The 19885-nt window shown below is 40.2% G+C and overlaps 1 protein-coding gene, 1 long non-coding RNA gene and 1 other non-coding gene across 3 annotated transcripts; all 3 read right to left on the bottom strand.

The window, feature by feature from the left end:
• Positions 1 to 164: 164 nt before the first annotated feature.
• LOC138971750 (uncharacterized) lies at positions 165 to 9500 on the bottom strand. Its single transcript, XR_011457358.1, has 2 exons — positions 6554 to 9500; positions 165 to 5829 (listed from the first exon to the last, which is right to left on the bottom strand). It is a non-coding gene; the product is annotated as an uncharacterized lncRNA (long non-coding RNA).
• Positions 9501 to 9508: 8 nt separating this feature from the next.
• On the bottom strand, positions 9509 to 16000 carry LOC138971749 (transmembrane protein 263-like). Its single transcript, XM_070344546.1, has 4 exons — positions 15921 to 16000; positions 13693 to 13857; positions 13132 to 13264; positions 9509 to 11968 (listed from the first exon to the last, which is right to left on the bottom strand). The coding sequence occupies exons 2-4, from the start codon at positions 13732 to 13734 to the stop codon at positions 11709 to 11711; spliced, it is 435 nt and encodes a 144-aa protein (XP_070200647.1). The 5' UTR covers positions 13735 to 13857; positions 15921 to 16000; the 3' UTR covers positions 9509 to 11708.
• Positions 16001 to 17142: 1142 nt separating this feature from the next.
• Trnas-aga (transfer RNA serine (anticodon AGA)) lies at positions 17143 to 17224 on the bottom strand. The gene has a single exon. It is a non-coding gene; the product is annotated as a tRNA-Ser (tRNA).
• Positions 17225 to 19885: the final 2661 nt, after the last annotated feature.

The raw sequence follows: 19885 nt of genomic DNA, 5'->3' as shown, positions 1-19885 counted from the left end.
TTGTGTGCATATCTGGAGCATGGAGATGATTTGATCTTTCTTTACAATGTCTTCTCTCTCTCTCTCTTTACTCTCATACACACACAGACTATTACGCACACACACACACACACACACACACACACTTTTTTCAATAATTACTTCCTATTTACCAGTCGGGAGCATTTCTGTTTCTTCAATAGTTTATTTTCAAGAATAACACAATTTTCGTTCGTTACTTCTCATTGCAAAAGATACATGAAAAATAACTGAGACAATCTCCAATCATTACACATGCCATCAATTACTGATATGCAAAACAAAAGCATGAAAGTGTGTCACTGTCACGCTGCATCCATTGCATTAATTTCTTGTTTAAAGCATTAATACTGGCATTGGGAGTATACACAACATCATAACAACCAAAATAGATAACTACACACGTGTATGCGTGTGCGTGTCAATGCTAAAATGCAGAGAACAACAGTTTGGGGTTGAAAAATGTGATCAAAATTAAAGCAGAACTGTCTGTAGGCGCATCAATAATGTAAAGAAAAAAAGAGTCGATGTTGATGTTACAAATATACACAAGAAGCTGAAGATATGAAACAAAAAGAAGACAGACATTCTTTGTGGGACTACACAAGGCAGACTGCAGGAACATGCTTTTAAACACTTTCTACCCCTCCAATGTTGACCAATTTCTTTTTTTTAGCTGAGACCAGCAGCAGGTCACTCAGAATTGTAGTAGCTGTGTAGGAACTGTGTATCAACACGCTGGAATGCAGGCGTTAGATCGACGTTACAGGAAGCGACTGAAGCTAACAGTCTGAGCGGATATATATATCCGTTCCCGATATATTTGTTCTCGATATATCTGTACCTGGGAGACAATGAGTTAAGGTACATGTTTTGTGTGTGAAGGTGTATGGAGTAAGTCAAATGGCACAGGGACTAGACCTAACAAGGAATTGTAAGGTACTCTGCAGGAACATGCTCACATGTTGTGTGTGAAGGTGTATGTACATACAGTAAGGCAAATGGCACAGGGACTAAAGCTAACAAGGAATTGTAAGGCACTGCACAACACGGAGAAAGAAAAAAGAAATCTTGCATGAAAGAACCTGCATACAATCATTCCTATTCATAAGAAACTTATCATGCAGTTGATTTTTTCACTTTCAGAATCAAGCTGACCAAATATCTGAAGCTTGCAGCTCTAACGTAATTGATTTTATATAAATTTCAGGAATTCTGCATGTTTACTGGATCTACCAGTCCCTACGAAAAGAATTCAATGGCATGAAAACTACACAAAAACAAACTGATTTGATATACAATTCCATGTTATATGAAGTTTTATATCGCGCGCGTAACTCCAGACTCAGACTCAAGGCGCAGGGATCTATTTATGCCGTGTGAGATGGAATTTTTTACACAATACATCACGCATTCACATCGACCAGCAGATCGCAGCCATTTCGGCGCATATCCTACTTTTCACGGCCTATTATTCCAAGTCACACGGGTATTTTGGTGGACATTTTTTTTTATCTATGCCTATACAATTTTGCCAGGAAAGACCCTTTTGTCAATCGTGGGATCTTTAACGTGCAACACCCCAATGTCGTGTACACGAAGGGACCTCGGTTTTTCGTCTCATCCGAAAGACTAGCACTTGAACCCACCACCTAGGTTAGGAAAGGGGGGAGAAAATTGCTAACGCCCTGACCCAGGGTCGAACTCGCAACCTCTCGCTTCCGAGCGCAAGTGCGTTACCACTCGGCCACCCAGTCCTGTTGTACAATGCACTCTGAAAAGGACTGTCTGTTGATTCATAAGATTAAAACAGCAAGAAAAGGGAAAAGAATTCTTACTATCGACTCTGACACTAAACAGAGGCAACTTCCACGGTGTCTCTGGGTGCCTAAAATAACACAGTTATTTCCCTTGAATCTTCTTTGGTCTGACAAATGGACAGATTTTTTCTTCAGAATTCTGCCTGAATTTTACTGGCATTTCGATCCTCAGTACTTTTGAATAGGAACAAGAGACTGCAGGTGGGAAGAACAAGAACAGGAGAACAATGAACATGAACTCGCCAAAACACAAACGTGTTTTTATTGTTCGTGTTTTGGCGAGTACATGTTCATTGTTATCCTGTTCTAAGTACTTCTGTTTGTTATAGTAACACATCTATTCATTTCTAACAAGCTCATGTCTGTAAGACTTCTCCACATGAAATAAAACTAAAATAACTATAATAGGCAACAACAAGGGATGAATGTTCTTTCTTTCTTTATTTGGTGTTTAACGTCGTTTTCAACCGTTCAAGGTTATATCGCGACGGGGAAAGGGGGGGGATGGGATAGAGCCACTTGTTAATTGTTTCTTGTTCACAAAAGCACTAATCAAAAAATTGCTCCAGGGGCTTGCAACGTAGTACAATATATGACCTTACTGGGAGAATGCAAGTTTCCAGTACAAAGGACTTAACATTTCTTACATACTGCTTGACTAAAATCTTTACAAACATTGACTATATTCTATACAAGAAACACTTAACAAGGGTAAAAGGAGAAACAGAATCTGTTAGTCGCCTCTTACGACATGCTGGGGAGCATCGGGTAAATTCTTCCCCCTAACCCGCGGGGGGTATACATGAATGTGAATGCCAGTGTAACAAACATATATCAATACATGCATTCATATTTTAGTGGGGTACTCCCACACAAAAGATGCTTACAATCAGGTATTTGAATACCAAAAGACACTTTTTGTGATGATGTAGAATAGACAAGACAGCCTCAATACAAGCCACACACACATATATTTATAAACATAACAACTAAAGAGCAGGAAATATCCACATGTTCAAATTTTAACAAAAATAAAACACACAGTTTATATCTGCAATGAGGTTAAGGGCAATAATGAAGCTGTAAAGTATCATTTGTACGGGATCAGCTCGTTACTTCCCCGGCTCGTTACTCCCCCGGCTCGTTACTACCCCTTAGGGTTAGGGTTAGGAATAGTAACAAGCCGGGGGAGTAACGAGCCTGGGGAGTAACAAGCCGGGGGAGTAACGAGATGCTCCCATTTGTACTGACAGAAGATTGTTTCATGCAGAATCTCTCCCCCTTCTTCCACAAACCCTTTGAAAAGAGAACTCTGCACATGTACCTTTACATTTTCCAATTGATACAGAAAACATTTGAACAACTTTGGTCTCAGTTATCTGGAGTGGTGATTTTGTATTATTTAATTAATAAACAGTAAGATAGAAAATATATGTTGGGAAAAAGCTGCAGTAAAAGAAAAGAAAAAATGCTGAACAAATGTAAATAGGTGATAAATACTTTCATTTACCAGTGAACACATGAAACAACTTGTATTTCTTTGCTGTGCAACACAAATAAAGATCTGGCAAGAACTGTGAGGACAATAAAGTAAAAACAACAACTGAAGCAAAACCAAAACCATCCAATATATGTGGAATAATACATCCACCTGGCTGCATTGTCATGTTGAATAATACAGAATGAACAAAAAATAATTAGAAAGTCAAGCAGCTGTTCGAAGGAACACAAAACGGCTTTCACACAATCCACACCTGTGCACCAAGTATGCATAATAAATGAGCACATGCCAGATGCCTCAGACAGACAAAACAGTTCATAGGTGAATGAAAACAATGTGCATCTGGCCGAAAACCAATCAGATAAGCACAAGGCACATTAAAGGCACTATCCTTCTTGTGTTGACAGTTCGGATCACATCTAAGCGGCCTTTTACTTGGGATAAAACCACCCCTTCACTTGGCCACATACATAGCTGCCAACCTTGTGAAGTCAAAATTCAGGAGCCAGGGGGGCCAGGTGGACCGTTTAGTCTTGAATATGAGCAGGGAGAAGTTGTACAATTCAGGAGATTCCTGGAAAATGCGGGAGGGTTGGCAGCTATGCACATACCAACAATCCACATCCTTACTGCTTTCCGTGAAGAGATGGAATCTTCTAATGAATTATTTACTTAAAACCCACTAAATAGTTGCTTTTAAAAAATTCATTAATGAAAAAAATGCCACGATGTACAGAGAGCACCGCGACTGTTGAATTTTGGTATGTAACCGTCTTCTTCTTCAGCGTTCCAGAATGTTCTGGTTACGTGTGAGCTCGTTTGCCCATTTGGGTTACCCAAACTATACTCTGAGAGCATAGTCAGCTTCACTCTGCTTTCGTTGAGTAGGCATGCTGGGTATTTTCGTGTTTCCATAACCCACCGAACTCTGACATGGATTACAGTATCTTTTCCCTGCGCACTTGGTCTTGTGCTTGCGTGTACACGCGAAGGGGGTTAAGTCACTAAGCAGGTCTGCACATAAGTTGACCTGGGAGATCGGAAAAATCTCCACTCTTAACCCACCAGGCAGCAGCGACCGGGATTCGAACTCACAACCTCCCAATTAGGAGGCCGACGTCTTACCACCACGCCACAGCGCCCGTATGTAACCAATTGGAGGGATGGTTTTATCTCATGTACAAGTCTGGTCAGATCTGAGACGGTGTGCCGAACAGTTTATTTTATTTATTTATTAGTGAGTATTTCTACGCACATACCCTCCCAGAGGGAGGCTCATGGCGTTTACACAGGAAGGAGTGTGCCATTAAAACATGTTTACATATGAACACAAATTTACAAGCATGCACACCCTGACATTTGTGACCCTCCACCACGGAATGAGTCGCATGTCACCTTTTCATGATTTTCATATTTTTACATTTTCGTAAAGAGTTTTTTATTCTCTGTCCAGTGGTGAAAACCGTTTTAGAATAGAGTGAACACTTTTCGAGTTATAAGCCTGTGACTATGGTGACCCTCACACTGTTACTAGACACCCCCCGGACTATAATAATGCCTAGCGCAGAACCGCGCGAGGTGACATGCGACTCATTTCGTGGTGGAGGGTCACATATATTACTGTACAAAATAAGCTGAATATTCCTTCACCCTGTCACATCATCAGCAAAGTCAAACACATGGCCAGCAAATGCATGACTTCAATAGAACAATTCTGGAAATAACTCTGTCCGGATTGTATGCGTTGTGAATGAGTTGACTTCCCTTGCTTTTTCAAAGAAACATTGAGGCAAGCTACACACGGCAATTTGTGTTTGTTTTGGGGAGGTGTTTCTTCTCCAAAACTGAAATTAGGTTCTTAACTTACTTCCAGTTTTTGATACATAAAAACACCCACCAAAACAAACAGCAGCCATGAAGCAAGGTTGGGAGGGGGGGGGCTCTCTTTCCTACAACCAACTCTACCTCTCTGGGGCCTAATGGAGTCAACACAGGTATCTTTTTGTGGTCTGATTTCAAAAGAAAAGAGCAAAAGATGTGAAACATGCTGACATTCTCATAAAAATTGCGACCCTTTGAAAGAACTTCTAAATCAAGGTACAATTTTTCTTTAGCATCTGTCAGATTTGCGCCCTTGATCTGAACCCTTTAGCAACAGCCAGGTTTGCACCAAGCTATTTTACTACATTGTATTTTACACAGCAAAAAAGTTAGCAAAATGTAGTTTAAGCCTTTATGTACAGCTTGTTTGCCTCAAATTTCTTTTTGGGGTGATTCATGTATGTACAATGTATACTCATATCCCATACTGATACTGGAAGTAAAACAAAATCTAATAAAGAATCAATCTTAAAGTGAACTGACAAAGATGATACATTTGGATAATCAAAACTTGTTAGTAGATCATATACTTTCTGTATGCTAATGATAGAGGCTAAGAGACAGAAAAAGTTTGTACATCAGAAGATTGCAGGGTCTATAACACCAAACCTACCATTGTTTGTTTGTTTATTTGTTGCTTAACGTCCAGCCGACTACGCAGAGCCATATCAGGACGAGGAAGGGGGGGATGAAGGGGGCCACTTGTCAAGCGATTCCTGTTTACAAATGCACTAACCCATTACTTGTGTCCCAGCAGGCTTTAGTAAAACTAAATTAATACCTACTGGAAGATTACCAGTTTCCAGTATGTTAAAATAGGCTTAACCTATTGTTTGTTTGTTTGTTTATTTGTTGCTTAACGTCCAGCCGACTACGCAGAGCCATATCAGGACGAGGAAGGGGGGGATGAAGGGGGCCACTTGTCAAGCGATTCCTGTTTACAAATGCACTAACCCATTACTTGTGTCCCAGCAGGCTTTAGTAAAACTAAATTAATACCTACTGGAAGATTACCAGTTTCCAGTGTGTTAAAATAGGCTTAACCTATCTACTGCTGGACTTACATCAGAACACTGGACTTACATCAGAACACTAACAGATTAAACTATACATGAATCGCGAGACAAGCGGCAAGAGAAGAGATTTTTGGAAAAAATACAGGTGAATGAGCAAGAAGGCAGAAAAAAGAAAAGAATTTATGAAGAAAAAGAGAGCATGACAGGAAAGAGGAACCAAAAATCTACCTAACAGCAAACTAGAAAGCTCCTGCGGTTCCAAAAACAGGAGGGGCCTTTAATTTCATAACCGCAGTGCCCCACTGCGGGAACCAAACCTACCATGAAACAGCATGAACATTGTCAGTACAAAACACAAGATTTAGCAGCGACTCAAAAACTCAGCGTTTTTGATTTGACTTGGAGACAACTAAAATCGCTTGAAAGTTGGCACAAAGTCTGCCATGTGAACGGCACTTAAGACCCTGTAATCTCAGACTTTCTGTTCAGAACCTCTGTAAATTTACCCCCACTTTTAGACTCTCTCCTTTTTAAGACCTGATTTTCTCAACTCAAAGGGGGGTTCAACTTTATTAGATATGATGTACATGTCTTCAAAAGGACAAGGCATTACATCCACACTTTTTTGACATCGCATAAAACCCCACACAATTACTTCCGAACATTCCCTTCAGCACAATATGTTACTTTCATTCCAAGAACTCATAAGTACAACCCTAAATTTGGTGGATATCAAACTGCACAATAGACTAGGCAGGAAGTGAATGAAAAATCTCTGATCTCCCAAAAAAACCTGCACAATATGTTGCTTTCCTGCCTAGAACTCATAAGTACAACCCTGAATTTGGTGGTAATTAAAAATAACAGTTACGCATCATGCCAAGACGTTTGTGAAATGACCATGAGCAAGGAACGTACAATGGCCCAGCAATATCAAGTCAAACCCTGCTTGCGGTGGGAAAAACAAATGTGTGTCTTTTTGTTTGTTCGTTCATGGGCTGAAACTCCCACGGCTTTTACGTGTATGACCGTTTTTACCCCGCCATTTAGGCAGCCATACGCCGCTTTCGGAGGAAGCATGCTGGGTATGTTCGTCTTTCTATAACCCACCAAACTCTGACATGGATTACAGGATCTTTTTCGTGCGCACTTGGTCTTGTGCTTGCGTGTACACACGGGGGTGTTCGGACACCGAGGAGAGTCTGCACACAAAGTTGACTCTGAGAAATAAATCTCTCGCCAAATGTGGGGACGAACTCACGCTGACAGCGGCCAACTGGATACAAATCCAGCGCGCTACCGACTGAGCTACATCCCCGCCCCGTGTCTTTTTGTAAAGTATTTCAGCCAAGTAAAGTAAAAACATTAGTGTGATATCATATTTTTTACATTCATACACAACCCAGATCACACACACGTACAGTGGAACCCCCGATTTAAGACTTCCTCCCTTTCAAGACTTTGTTTTTTCACATGTTCTCAATCAATCAATATGAGGCTTATATCGCGCGTATTCCGTGGGTACAGTTCTAAGCGCAGGGATTTATTTTTTTATTTTTTTATTTAAATTTTATGCACTTTATATCGCGCACATATTCAAGGCGCAGGGATTTATTTATGCCGCGTGAGATGGAATTTTTTTACACAATACATCACGCATTCACATCGGCCAGCAGATCGCAGCTATTTCGGCGCATATCCTACTTTTCACGGCCTATTATTCCAAGTCACACGGGTATTTTGGTGGACATTTTTATCTATGCCTATACAATTTTGCCAGGAAAGACCCTTTTGTCAATCGTGGGATCTTTAACGTGCACACCCCATTCTCAGGTTTGTGGAGGTCTTAAAAGGGGGTTCCACTGTACAGTCAAACCTGTCTTGGCGACCACCTCACCATCGCCACCACATGCCAATTATGACCACCCAAAAGGACCCTGCAAGGGTTTTCTCTCTATAATTCAACTTTCCATAGCAACCATTTTCTTTAAAGACCACTTTTGGTTGACCCCTCTGGTGTTGTTACAGACAGGATTGACTGAACCTTCATACAAACATTTACATTTCGTCACGCTCATAAGAAAAATACCTATCTCAGTGTTAGGCATTTCTGTACTGAAAGTACAGGGGAAGCTACTGGAAGGGTATCTATCATGTGTTAGAGAGTACAAACTCTCAGACTATCAGAAACCATTGCCACTGTAACGTAAGCAAAACTGCCGATCTCGTTTCTTGAGTTAGGCTCTTTTTCTGTGTGATACAGGAAGACTTGTTTTGAGAATGTGAAAGTATGCAAAAGCTCTTTGTGGGTACGTTATACAGTTTTGCTGATTGAAAATGTTGCTGTCAGCTCTTTATCTCACGTTTATCCAGCTGTCACCGCTCGAGATAGGCAGTTTGCAACTTATAACTAAAATGAGATGGGCAGACTGTTCAGAAACCAAAGAAAGTTTTTTGCGTTTTTCTCAAAACATCAAATAATGACATAGGCAATTATCTTATGAGAGTGACGATAATTTGCTATTGCTTGTTAACCTGTAAAGCACATACGGATTAACACTTCGCCAGCATAAAACAAAAAAGCATTGCAGTTGCCCTCTTAATAATATTGCCTGAACTAAATTCTGTTGCAAGAAAGTACTGCGTAGTTGTGACAAGCTAAAAAAAAGCAAAACAATACAATGTTCACAACTTGCTTTCCGGTCAACGAAGAATCTTTAACACAACACTCAGGGAAAGGACGGGATGTAAAAAAAAAAATAAAAAATGCAGGCTTTTTTGCAAGTCATGACTTAACAGTAAGAAACAAAAATTGTGAGCACACAAAAAACTTTTCCCAACTTTTTCCAAAAGAAAATTATGAAGGTGTACCTTTTGACGATTAAGTACGAATTTCTTTTTGTCAAGAACTCTGATTGCCAATATCCATCATACATTGGGTACGCACACATGAAGCTGTCTACCCCACAACAGGCTTTGTAAGGCCCAAAAAAATAATAGGTGTGGTTACGGTAACATAGCCAAAAAAAATAGGGTAGGTAGGTAGGCAATCACTTTTTTTTTATTTTTACTTTTTTTTCTAATGTGTACAAATTAAACCTACTTGACAGGGAAATAAGTGTGCGACTCGGGCGCTTTCGCTTTCATTGCGTTTTTTGCACTCGTTTTTTGGTTTTTTTCGACAAATGTAATAAAAAGTTATAGGATCGGCCCCTAAAAATAGGGTAGGTCGGGTTACCGTAACCACACCTATTTTTTTTTAGGCCTAAGTTGAAAGTATAATACATGTATCATTTAAGCAACAACAAAAAAGCACCTGTGAAACCTGTAAATAAAAGTTAAAATGTTACTACATATGGCAAATTAAACGTCAAATAATTCCTTGCTATTGAAATTCTCGTAGATAACACACATAACTAAAGGAAAACGCTTAGGAGTTAGAAATAGGAAAAGAGATGCACTATACCATAAAACACCCTTGAAAATATTTTTTGCATGAAAAAGTTTGTACTTCCAAACTTCAATCTTCCCTTGAGGAATAAAAAGAAAAAAGGGAAGATAAGTCAATTTACCAGCCTCAGCAGGACCTTTAGGAAACCAGTTACATCTCTACAGGCCTGAAAGTGGCCAGTAATTTATTCGCCGTGGCGAATAGAAACATGTAACTGGTGAGTAGAAATGTTCATCTACTCGTCAACTGCGAGTTAAGTTACTGAAACAAATGGTTGGTTTGGCTAGTAAAGTTTGCTCTCTGGCTAGTAAATGTTCAAAATCACTAGCCAAAGGCTGCTCTAGTTCAACACATGTACTTTCGTGGCAAACATTTATGGTAATATAAAGCAAAACCTTAACAGGTAATTTTAAGCAAAAGCTTAGCAGGCAGAATACATTTGCATCTTATCAATGAGACAATTTCGTACACCTGCACATAAAGTTAGGCTAAACTCCAAGGAAACGAAAAAAGGGAAAAGAAAACTGTAGAGTACATTGCACATTAGCAGTTGCCGCTTATAAAGATAAGAGCAAACCAACAGTGGAAAGAAAAATATCCAGCAAGATTTCCATGTTCAGATATCACCTGACAGCTTCTCGTACAGTCAGAACACTGGGTAGTTTTCTCTATCATCCCATCACAACGCTCGTAAAAGTCTGGCAAACATGTGATGAACGAGAACATCTAAACAACAAAAAAGTGAACCAAACACACCAGTAGACTATTACCAGGTGATACTGTAGCAATTTGAAAAACAAGAAAGACACAACAGTACTTACATATTTTGCACACTTAGTTTTCGTTTAAACATTCAGGTTCTTGTATGTATCTCTAAACAAACATGAGAACTACATGTAGTTAGAACCACGAGAAAAGACAGGTAGGATGAGGTCATGTGACATGGACGCCAAATCCTGATGCATGGTACACTGGAACCCCCCTTTTAAGACCCCCAAGTTTAAGACTTCCTCCTTTTTAAGACCATGATTTTTCAGATGTTCTGTTCATAACCTCTGTAAATTTACCCCCATTTTAAGACTCCCTCCTTTTAAAGACCTAATTTTCTCAGATCTTCGGAGGCCTCAAAAGGGACTTCCTCTGTACTTGGTCAGTTAAGAATGTACAGTCTGAAACTCTTATCGTCTGATTTGCGTACCTTTCCACAATATTGACATGAGTGAGAGAGACACAGAGATAATGTGTTGAAGATAAGTTTCCACAATATTGACATGAGTGAGAGAGACACAGAGATAATGTGTTGAAGATAAGTTTCCGCTGAAAGGAAGAAAAAAAAAGTCAGGTCACCCAAGATTGTCTTTTTAAGTTTTTCTCTTTCCCAGAAGGCCAACACTGTCCAGCACTGCTGGTAGATATCACGGTGGCCATTGATACACTTTAAAGATACTTTTTACTGTACATGTACTAACAATCATGCAAACCTTGGCAGATCTGCGTACACCGGGGAAGAGAAAATGCAAGTTTTACGCCCTCACGGCAAAGCCATTAGGGGCATGTTACATGGGAAAACCCGGCTTTGTATGAAAATGCAGGGGGGGAATGTAGACAGCTGGCTGCCGGCTGCTAGAGGAGACTTAAAATGGGCTAGGGACCCATCACTGTGAGTGGGATAACACTAAATTAACAGCATCGTGGCCACACACCAAAAATCTACAGCCCTGCCGTTTTCTGAGCAGAGTAGTATTTTTTTTAAACTTTAGCCATCTTGCAGTTTGACACTGTTTTCTAGTACAAAATGGATTCCACACAAAAATCACACTGTGCACAGAAAGTAACCTGGCTTTTGGTATGCGTTCAAAATGGAACCATGCTCTTATTCCATGTAAAAGCCTGCCTGATCCAGATCTGTGGTGATGTGCATGATGGTTTTACACAAGAGAGGGATGATACCTTTATGTTTTGCAATCAACTCATGTCTTTGAAATTAATTTTTAACAACACATCTTGAAACTAAAAGGCGGTCATTCGTTTTTATCTTTCTTTTTGCTTAAGGACAAGGAGGGAACGGGGACCTTGCTTACTACAGCTGAGCCGACGTCGTATGTCTTTCCTGCCACCGCTGAGCCGACGTCGTATGTCTTTCCTGCCACCGCTGAGCCGACGTCGTATGTTTTGCCTGCCACCCAACGTACGCCACCGATGCCTGCTCCCACTGCCCCCGTGGCTGTGCTGTAGACGCCACTTGTTACACGCCACAGAATCCCTGGCTGTTTACTCGGGTCTGAAAGACAGAAAGAAGAGTGTGACTACATGTAACTTGTAAGGATTTGTTGCACTGCTAGGAAAAGAAAAGAAAGTTAAAATACAGGAATGATTTTTTTAAAACTGAAAAAACACTCATCAACATAAGAAAAAAAAAGAAGAAAAAAAAGAACAAAATAAATTACCAGCAAAAAACTAAAAAAAGTTACAGTTAGGCCAAAAAAAAAATAGGTCTGTTTACGGTAACCCGACCGACCCTAGTTTTTTCGCGCGACCCTAGACTTTTTTTTGGCATTTGGAAAAAAAACAAAACAAGAAGAGCAAACGCTCGATCGAGTCACTTTCGCAGTTCTGAATATTATATGAGGCATCAGATGGACAGGAAGAAATTGCTATTCACAACACAATGAGTCACGTTCACATAAAATTTGAGCCCGGTCACTTTTATAGTTTCCGAGAAAAGCCCAACGTTAAGTTGTGTGTTGCCGAACAGAAAAGGCTAGTTATCTCCCTTGTTTTTCTGATAACGTTCGTAAAAGGCTACAGATGTAAATACTTTGATGTAAAGAATAATCCTACAAAGTTTTAATCACATCCGATGAACTTTGTCAAAGATATAAAATGTCTAATTTTTCCTTTGACGCTGACCTTGAAAAAGGTCAAAGGTCAACGAAACCATCGTTAAAGTGTAGAGGTCATTGGAGGTCACGACTAAACAAAATATGAGCCCGATCGCTTTGATAGTTTCCGAGAAAAGTCCAACGTTAAGGTGGTGTCTACGGACGGCCGGCCAGACGGCCGGCCGGCCGGCTGGCCGGCCGGACAGACTAACACTGACCGATTACATAGTCACTTTTTCTCAAGTGACTCAAAAATCTCTTTTTTTTGGCAAAATAACGTAAACATATGTTTTTTTGGAAAAAAAAAAAAATCCCGACCTACCGACCCTATTTTTTTGGCCTATGTTACCGTAAACAGACCTATTTTTTTTTTGGCCTTACATGTTTTCCTTGTAGTGGCACTTGTCTTTTTTTCCATAGAGGTAGAAAGATGACGATGATAAAGATGGTGAAACTGACCATTTGTTAAATAATGTAGTGTACATGGTAAACAACACAAGCCTGACCATTTGTTGCTCTATAAGAAATCTCTCTTCAGTCTTTTCTTTGCACGGTTACATACCTATTGTGTCATCTGTCTTTTTATTGGAGTAGAAAGATGACGATGATGATGATGGTGAAAGTGACGACTGGCTGTCAGCTTCTGTGATGTCGTTAGCATTTGTGATCACCTCCACCGGTTCTGGTCCGGGACCCTGTCAAAAGCACATGTACATGTATTAATTTCTATAATAATTTTTTTTGTTGTGATAAGGTTAATAAGAAACATTAAAAATTCATGCTGCACAAGTGCAAATTTATAATACAGGTTCACATTTGTGAGCACATTGATTAACTAACGGATTAAGTGTGTGTGTGTGTGTGTGTGTGTGTGTGTGTGTGTGTGTGTGTGTGTGTGTGTGTGCACATGTATTTTACCTTGCATAAGATGGAGCAGTGGTGAGTATAAACTACAATGTACACATTACACGCTATGTACCCTTTGGTGAACTGAAGGATTTTTTTTATATATTATGGGTCATTGTCATAACCAGTACCACATATTTTGTGCCATGGCATTAGTAACCGAACCTTGCAACAACAACAAGATAATGCACAGTGTCCTTTTTTGTTAAAACATTACCTTGTATATGCAGGACTTGAGTGTATCATAGATTTTAGCCATTTTCTCGCTGTTCCTGCGGACGGCTTTCTTGGTTGCACCCCTCTACCTTCCTTGGACTCGAACTCTTCAAGCAACACCAGATCAGGTCTCAGGGATTTCTCAGGCTGGTTCACAAAGTAATTTCTGAAAAAAAGACAGGAATTGCTATTGTGTAACTATACAATTTCATAAAATAATTTTGCACTTGCTAATGAAACATTCTCACAGAAATAATTTTGCTAATGAACAATTACCCAAAACCATTGCTCTTTCTGTTCTTGAGCCATTGTGAAAACTCCAATCACCAAAAAATACAATCGCACTGGCTATACGCACTCGGAGTGTATACAGGGGTCAGAATCTTGTATACACTCCGGCTTTAACTTCTGGTCGCAAATTTGCCATTCCGCATTCGACACCACTTTGCGATAGGAACGCAGAGCAGTTGATTATAAGAGTACAAAGAAACGAAAACAATCTGATGTTGCACGGCCTTTGCTGTAAAGTAGATTACATTTTCGACACTGAACCGCATCAACACTCGGAGCGTCATTCGACGCCATTTTGCGAAGGAACGCTTCACTTTCGATTCATGGTATCAAAGTACGCTGGGAACAAACACAGACAAAAACAAACACACACACACACACGAAACTGATGCTTCATGGCAGTTTATTGTTGAAGTTTGGAACACACTTGGAATGTGTATCGACCTAGAAACAGTTGTATACTATGTGAATCACTGAATGTACATAATTTGCCAACTCTCGACACTCCGAAAAAGAGAAAGCGGAAGTCCCTACGTCAGACAGATTTTTCATTGGCCACTCCTAACGACTTGTGAGGGGGCATTTCATTGGCTACTGATTTGTAACAGAGCTTTTCATTGTATCGATCCGGGCGGGGATGTAGCTCAGTCGGTAGCGCGCTGGATTTGGATCCAGTTGGCCGCTGTCAGCGTGAGTTCGTCCCAACGTTCGGCGAGAGATTTATTTCTCAGAGTCAACTTTGTGTGCAGACTCTCCTCGGTGTCCGAACACCCCCGTGTGTACACGCAAGCACAAGACCAAGTGCGCACGAAAAAGATCCTGTAATCCATGTCAGAGTTTAGTGGGTTATAGAAACACGAAAATACCCAGCATGCTTCCTCCGAAAACGGCGTATGGCTGCCTAAATGGCGGGGTAAAAAACGGTCAAACACGTAAAATTCCACTCATGCAAAAAACGTTCGGCGAGAGATTTATTTCTCAGAGTCAACTTTGTGTGCAGACTCTCCTCGGTGTCCGAACACTCCCGTGTGTACACGCAAGCACAAGACCATTGCCCAAGTGCGCACGAAAAAGATCCTGTAAGCGCATAGTGCTTTTAGTTATGCGCTATAGAAATCTCCTTAATAAATAAATAAATCCATGTCAGAGTTTGGTGGGTTATAGAAACACGAAAATACCCAGCATGCTTCCTCCGAAAACGGCGTATGGCTGCCTAAATGGCGGGGTAAAAAACGGTCATACACGTAAAATTCCACTCGTGCAAAAAACACGAGTATACGTGGGAGTTTCAGCCCACGAACGCAGAAGAAGAAGATTGCATCGATCCTGTATACACTCGGAGTGTGTATAACTTTTGCCTCAAAGTATTTTTATGACACATACAGGAAAACAAAAACAAAGCTAGAATTTTATTTTACTCATTCAAGACGACTGTGCCTAATGAATGTGTTAGCTCACAAAACTTTCATCTGCCAGTAATTGATTGTAGGTCCCCTGAAAGTGAAAGTACCACACATGTGACCTACTCTGCCTACATTCACAACTTTCTTTGCATCACAATTCACATTCATAGCAGACAACAACATTCTGCGTTTTCAAGCACAGACTCTGCAGTGAGTTCATTCTAAAATAAACAGCGTTAATTTTGATATTCACAACAGTCACCGTGTATTTTCTACTGCGAGAAACCGTTACTTCATCATTTTCATTTGGCTTTGGCTGGCTCAAGATGCTGGCACCACACAAGTGGCCATTCATCATAATCATTTTCAGGGCCCCGCAAAAATAGCTCTCGCATCTATCTAGATCCTACCTGAAAAGCAGATGATCGATGAGCTCCGTAAACTGTTGCTTCAAACAAACGGAAAACAACGCTTCTGGCTTTTGCTGCGTATATATTCTGAAGCTATCGATCCCAAAGGAAAGTGTTCTCCTCACCTTTTCTGCTCCCTTCCTCAGTAGAGAACCTGCCACGTTGTTTTGCCTTGTCAACAATATTGGCCGAACGCACCTTGTAACCTGCTCGGTGATTGGACAAATCCAAATTTTTCAGCCAATCGGATGTTAGGCTTCATTGATATGCCGACCTTGACTTACAAAATGTGGTTTCAAGAGCAAAAGGGAACGAAGTGAAACTACATTTCAGCATGTCAGTGTTTTTAGTTGAAAGCGTCGATTTTTCGCTAAGGATGTGTGCGTGTACAAAAAGCTTAGTTTTGTAGAAAGGAGTACATTAACTGTGTTTTGAACATTTATTATTTACACACCTTGGTTAATTTTTTTTGTTTTTATTGAAACCCATTTGGCTCAAAACAGGTCCCTCCTCGCGTACAACATATTTATTACTCGAGTAAGAATTCCATTTAATACGCGACTAAGAAATCCATTTCTTACGGCCTTAATTTGGATCATAATTTCTTCGACTTTCAGTACTTCTTGAGGTTGATCATGATAAGGCTTTTGATAAAGATCTTTGTTTCTTTGCCTTTCAGTTTCCAGTCACACTCACGCATGTGGGAAGAGCGGCACACAACAGGCTGTTGCACCTACAGTTAGAAGAGAACAATGGAATTTTCGGTTCACCGCACGGCTTGAGTATGTTTACATCAAGGCCTCAAAACCTATTTTATTTCCATAATTATAATGGTCCCATCGTCTTAATTGATTTCCAACCTGAAAAAGAAATATTTGAAGTAATGGAAGTAAACAAATCTGAAATAAAAGGGAAACTCGTAAGACCTCCCAGTTGCTACCTTGAAAATGTCCGGTCAGCAATCTTTCTACGTTGGTTGTTGTTGGTAATTTTGCCTGGCATACTTTCGTTGAGTTAAATGATCTTGTTAGGTTTTTTTCCTGTGATGTGATGGTGAGAAAAAAGGCAAGAGATGTATGCCTTTATTACCTTAAATTATGCATGTAATGCCTTCTAAAAATATCGTTTGGTGCCCTAAAGAAAGTATATTGCGAGAAATTATTTTTTGGGGGAGAAATTCGGCTACCAGCTGACAATGGCGCAGAATTATTGATAAATCTTTGGGCCCACAGATAATTATACTGACTTTGTTTCTTTAAAGTAATTTTGTGCATTCTTCAAAACGGTTATCGTGGTTTTATGATTGTATTGAACAAGATATACTGGTGTAAAATTAAAAAAAAAATACGTCGCCGACAGGATTCGAACCTGTGCGGGAAGATCCCAATGGATTTCTAGTCCATCGCCTTAACCACTCGGCCACGACGACTGCCTGTCGAAAGGGGCAGAATTATTGAATAGATCTTTGGGCACAGATAATCTGCACTGACTTCGTTTCTATCAAATAATTTTGTGCATTCTTCAAGAAGGTTCTCGTGATATTATGTTGTCACTAACAATCCAAGTACTCGCATGGTACGGGAGACATATTCGGAGACATGTTCGGACAGTCGTAGAGTAGACGTACGGTATAAATAGCAATAAAACAAGAAGTGGCAGAGGCCGTGTGTGTAGAGCCCCGGACTTGATTGGCTGGTACAACTGTGTCAGAGCCGGGTCATAGTTCAGCAGGTGATACTCAGGGCATCCTGAACTCAGGTAAAATGAGTTCCTTCCCTTTGGTGCGTGAGAGAATCGCACTGCGACGCAATTAAAGGCCTATTAATCTTTTTTTATCAACAAGATAAAGAACTTTCTTAACGTTAAACTCTGCATTATATATGATAAATGGTCACCACTGGGTCAAGTTAATCCGCTGAGTTAAAAAAAAAAAAAATCAAATCAAACTCACCCAGTATTTATTATGTATTTACAGTAGCCGGGGACTTTTTGATACTGTTTTCATTATTAAACTGCCACTAAACGGAGCGAGAGAGAGAGAGAGAGATCAAATCAAATCAAATCAAAACATATCGCATTTTATTTTGCGTGGGTAAGCATTACAAACAAGCTTTTTTTTCAACCACTGAGTCCGGACCTTCGCATAACAAAGAGCGAAGAAAAAAACAATAGATAACAAATATCATAGAAATTTGAACACAAAAATGTCTTTACACGAATACTATTTACTAATAATATGTAGGCCCTACAGTCGTGGACAATTACTGAACATACATAATTGAGCAAACAAAAGTTTAGAGTGAGAGAGAGAGAGAGAGAGAGAGAGAGAGAGAGAGAGAGAGAGAGAGAGAGAGAGAGAGAGAGGGGGGGGTTGCAGGGGGAGTGGGAGTGAGAGAGGTAGACTGAGGTAGATCGAGGTTTGAAAATAATCAAGTTAATCTAGCTTTTTCAGTTTAGATTCTGTTCAGATTGCATTTAGATTTGTTATTATCATTATTATTTTATGTCTGATTCTTTAGTGAATATTACATGTTTTATATATTTAAGGACAGGTTGTGAGACAAGGCCTTGTGTTTATCCTTGTAAAATAAAGTTCGTTTGTTCGTTCGTTCGATCTCACTCTTTAAGTCTCGGCGAGGCTCTTGTTCTGTCTGTCTCTGTCTGTCTGTCTGTCTGTCTCGTTTCGTATCGTCTCACACACACACACACACACACACACACACACACACACACACACACACACACACTTGTGTGCTCGCAAACACCGTGCACACACACACAGTGACACTCACAGTGACACACACACACACACACACACACACACACACACACACACACACACACACACATACACCGGCACACACTCACTGACGCAACTTAACAACAAGAAATAATAAAAACACGACTATAGCAACAAAACTGTCATGGAACCGAGACTCTTTATTCATAATTATAGTTCAAAATATAACCCCCACAGGATAGACCCCCCCCTCCTCCCCAACAACAAAAAATCTCTTTGAAGTAATCTCTCGATTGTCAGCATGCATACTTGAGGCTTCGAGCAACAATGAATAATCCTTGGATTTTTCTGACAAAAAAAAAATACCGAGACACACAAATGCACGTAAGAAGCTCAAAATAGTGCCGTATGCGCAGAATTCAAGAAGATTCGGGCTGAATTTCAGTTCTGTGACACCCAATGAAATCATGTCGGTAGTCACCATTCAGTCTAGGGTCTAATGTTAATAAACGCGGCCTTATAAAGCAATAGTTCAAATAGACAAATCATTATGGTATATTGAGCAGAGAAGAGAACGAAAAGAACGCTTTTAAATATCTGAAAGTGTTTGCGCAAAATGACAATTTTAAACATATGAAAGCATTTCAGACAATCTTATTTGGAGGGGGGGGGGGGGGGGGGGGGGCTGCCGTGGAGGACAAGGGCAATAACCGAGCCGCGGTACCGACATCAAGTGTGCAAGGTTCTGCCTCTTGTTGAGTGTCGTCCCTGCAAAACTGAAGAATATTTTCAGTACAGCTCTGAATCACCCGGAGACGATTTTTCATGTTTATTATATTTTTCTTAAGTCCTTCTCTGCCCTCTAAGTTCTGTTTCAGTGCTTTCATCCTCCACTCGCCCTCTTTTGAACTGCGATGTAACTAGTATTATTCCCCCCTCTGCTTCTTTACCTCTGTAAACTTGTAGAGCTAGTTATTTTTCGATAATGACCCAGCAACCAAACAAATAACGAGCCAGCAACAGCCTGAAACCTCGATAGTGCAATGGGTTGAGAAGCTGTTCTGTTTCGGTACTACTTTTGTGACTGAAAAGTTCCGAATGCTCTATACGTACGAAGTGCATCTCTGGAGCAAACAATACAAACATACCGCATTTAAATTAACAACTACAGGCCTGAACACATGAATATCCATATAAAATCCATGAGTTCGGTTGTTTTCTGAATCTAGATCTGCTGTGCACAAACCGTTCATCACAAGCAAATTCCCAAGGCAAGTAACTCATACTCTCGCGACAAGAGTAGTTCCCCTTCTTTTAACTCAGTTTCTTCGACAACACTGACTGCAATCC

Source organism: Littorina saxatilis, linkage group LG7, assembly GCF_037325665.1.
Source record: "Littorina saxatilis isolate snail1 linkage group LG7, US_GU_Lsax_2.0, whole genome shotgun sequence".
Classification (NCBI taxonomy): domain Eukaryota; kingdom Metazoa; phylum Mollusca; class Gastropoda; order Littorinimorpha; family Littorinidae; genus Littorina; species Littorina saxatilis.
Note: the sequence above shows the minus strand (reverse complement) of the source record. Positions and strands in the feature narration are given on the sequence as shown.

Coding starts and splice junctions, on each gene's coding strand:
- LOC138971749 (XM_070344546.1), bottom strand. CDS start 13,734: ATGGCTAAAATCTATGATACACTCAAGTCCTGCATATACAAG. Junction 13,265..13,692: donor TCAAGTCCTGCATATACAAG/GTAATGTTTTAA, acceptor TGCTTTTGACAG/GGTCCCGGACCAGAACCGGT. Junction 11,969..13,131: donor AAAGACAGATGACACAATAG/GTATGTAACCGT, acceptor TCTGTCTTTCAG/ACCCGAGTAAACAGCCAGGG.